Source organism: Osmerus mordax, chromosome 21, assembly GCF_038355195.1.
Source record: "Osmerus mordax isolate fOsmMor3 chromosome 21, fOsmMor3.pri, whole genome shotgun sequence".
In the NCBI taxonomy this organism is placed as follows: domain Eukaryota; kingdom Metazoa; phylum Chordata; class Actinopteri; order Osmeriformes; family Osmeridae; genus Osmerus; species Osmerus mordax.
In genome coordinates this window covers 10,150,738-10,152,797 of record NC_090070.1, presented here as the reverse complement: position 1 = coordinate 10,152,797, position 2,060 = coordinate 10,150,738, and the positions used below count along the sequence as shown (strand labels likewise).

The following is a 2,060-nucleotide window of genomic DNA, read 5'->3' as shown; positions in this document are numbered from 1 at the left end:
TCAGTCATCCACATCAATTTCCACGTCTTCGTCCTCCGAGCATTCTTTACTTGTTGTGTGGTCTGAAAATGGCGACATGGGGGACATCCGCAGTTTGTGAGCTAGCTCGTGTTCTTGTTGGCCGCTCTGCGCGGGGGACTCCATTCGCGAGTGACCAAGCGTTCCATTTGCGCATTTCTCCAGGTCCGCGAGTTTGGCGAGTTTCTCCAAAGGTACATTACCGACGGCCTTGGCCGATTCCACGTCCGCCTTCATCTCCTCCAAATCCCTCTTTAACTTGGCTCTCCGGTTCTGAAACCATGTGATGACTTGGGCATTTGTTAACCCTAGTTGTTGGGCTATTTGATCTCGGTCGGCGGGAGACAAATATTTCTGATACAGGAATCTTTTCTCTAATTCGTAAATTTGGTGATTGGTGAACGCCGTCCTGGACTTCCGCCGCTTCTTCGGGGTGTTTCTCTGCCCAAATAATGTCATTCCATCTCTCCCTGTTCAACAGAAAATAGAGGGTTAGTCGGTGACAGTTGATAACCGTTGTGATGATGCCACTGCGGGCTCTATTCTGCACCAAGGGCGTTGCACCTTGTGCGTAAAGATAGAACAGGCTAAAAAGTATGAATTACATGCATGTAATTCTTTATTCGCGCAGTTTCACGATCAAAGGCATTTATTGTAAATTGTAGAACGTGAGCTATATTAATCACAGATGAAGGCTAAGACATAGGCCTATTTCAAATATGCACATGCAGCAATGATGCAAGGTAATCAAATATTTTTCAATACATTTTATTTAAATAATCGAATGCATTTTTAACAGTTTAAGACTAAATTTAGGACTTGGTTATTCTGACTTGTATAGGCCAAGTAAATACAAGGCCATTTACCTTCGGCCGCTTGTAGAACACTGACTTCCAGGCCTTTGAACGTTTTGCTGGCTAGTTCCTCCAGGGCGCAGAGTGGAGAGGTCTGGGTCAGAAGTGCTCGGTTGGACAGGGAGATGCCGGAGGAGCGATGCTTTTCAGTCGACGAAATCAGGTGCGCCGTTCCACAGATGGTGTAACTCCGTTTCACTGAGGGTTTGTTGAGAATGTCCTCGATGCTGAAGGGAGTTAAGGGTTTGTTGGAGTTTGCAGGTGGAGGAAGGTGGTCCAAAGGACTCCGCCGCCTGCTCTCCACCGCATCACATTTGGCGACTTCTTTGGATGTCATAATTCGCAATCCGTTACGCAAGCTAACTTTGAGATGTGTTGAATCAACGACCCAAAACAACGAAACACGGGTATAAAACAACAACAAGCCTATCGAAAAAACGTATCATTACAGACATAGAGTAAAACTCATCACTGCACACTTTCTGTTCAAAATAGGAGACGAATTCCGTTATTCCAAACCGATAACGTCTTCAAAGTATCGTTCCAGGAGAGGAGACAGTCCGGAGGAGTGTGGTGCCTCCCTGAAAATGGCGAGGTCCAAAGATTCGCAGGAACTGACTATTACTAACAAGTTATTATTGATTGGGAGGTAATCAATTATCCTCAGTGGCACTTTCGCCCTCTCCCTTTCACTCTTTGACTATGTTGCAGTCCAGTGCTGGGCTTTTGCAAGTGGGGTGTCCCATTAATTAGAACGCAGGGCTGGAAGGAGGAGGAGCCCGTTGGAATTATAACGCGTTGTGCTCTCATCATCTATGGTCTAAATTAGTCGCGTGGTGAGATACCGGAATAGGCCTTTCGGTAAATGAGGACGAGAGGGTATAGGGATTAAATCGCATTGCGTCAAGTAATACTGTTTAAAACTCAGTCTCATTTTATGTAAGATTTTTTTATATCCGCAGAACGAATAGTCAACGGAACATTTTGGAATATTGAAAGTAACTAATAATTACCTAGACTGTCGTCAAGGTGTTTAGTTTGTATTGTATTGTCCTATTCAATCGACATTTTCCAAAAGCAATGGTACGGATGATCCTTTGTTTTCTAAAGGTAATGTAGAGCTGTGCGATATATCAGCTATGATGATACCTCCTCGGGGCTGGAGAGACTGGGGAGGGAACAGCAGCA

The 2,060-nt window shown here is 44.9% G+C and overlaps 1 protein-coding gene across 1 annotated transcript; it reads right to left on the bottom strand.

Annotated features, from left to right (window-relative positions):
• lbx1b (ladybird homeobox 1b) lies at window positions 1–1,209 on the bottom strand. The gene is made up of 2 exons (XM_067259693.1): window positions 885–1,209; window positions 1–488 (listed from the first exon to the last, which is right to left on the bottom strand). The coding sequence occupies exons 1-2, from the start codon at window positions 1,207–1,209 to the stop codon at window positions 1–3; spliced, it is 813 nt and encodes a 270-aa protein (XP_067115794.1).
• Window positions 1,210–2,060: the final 851 nt, after the last annotated feature.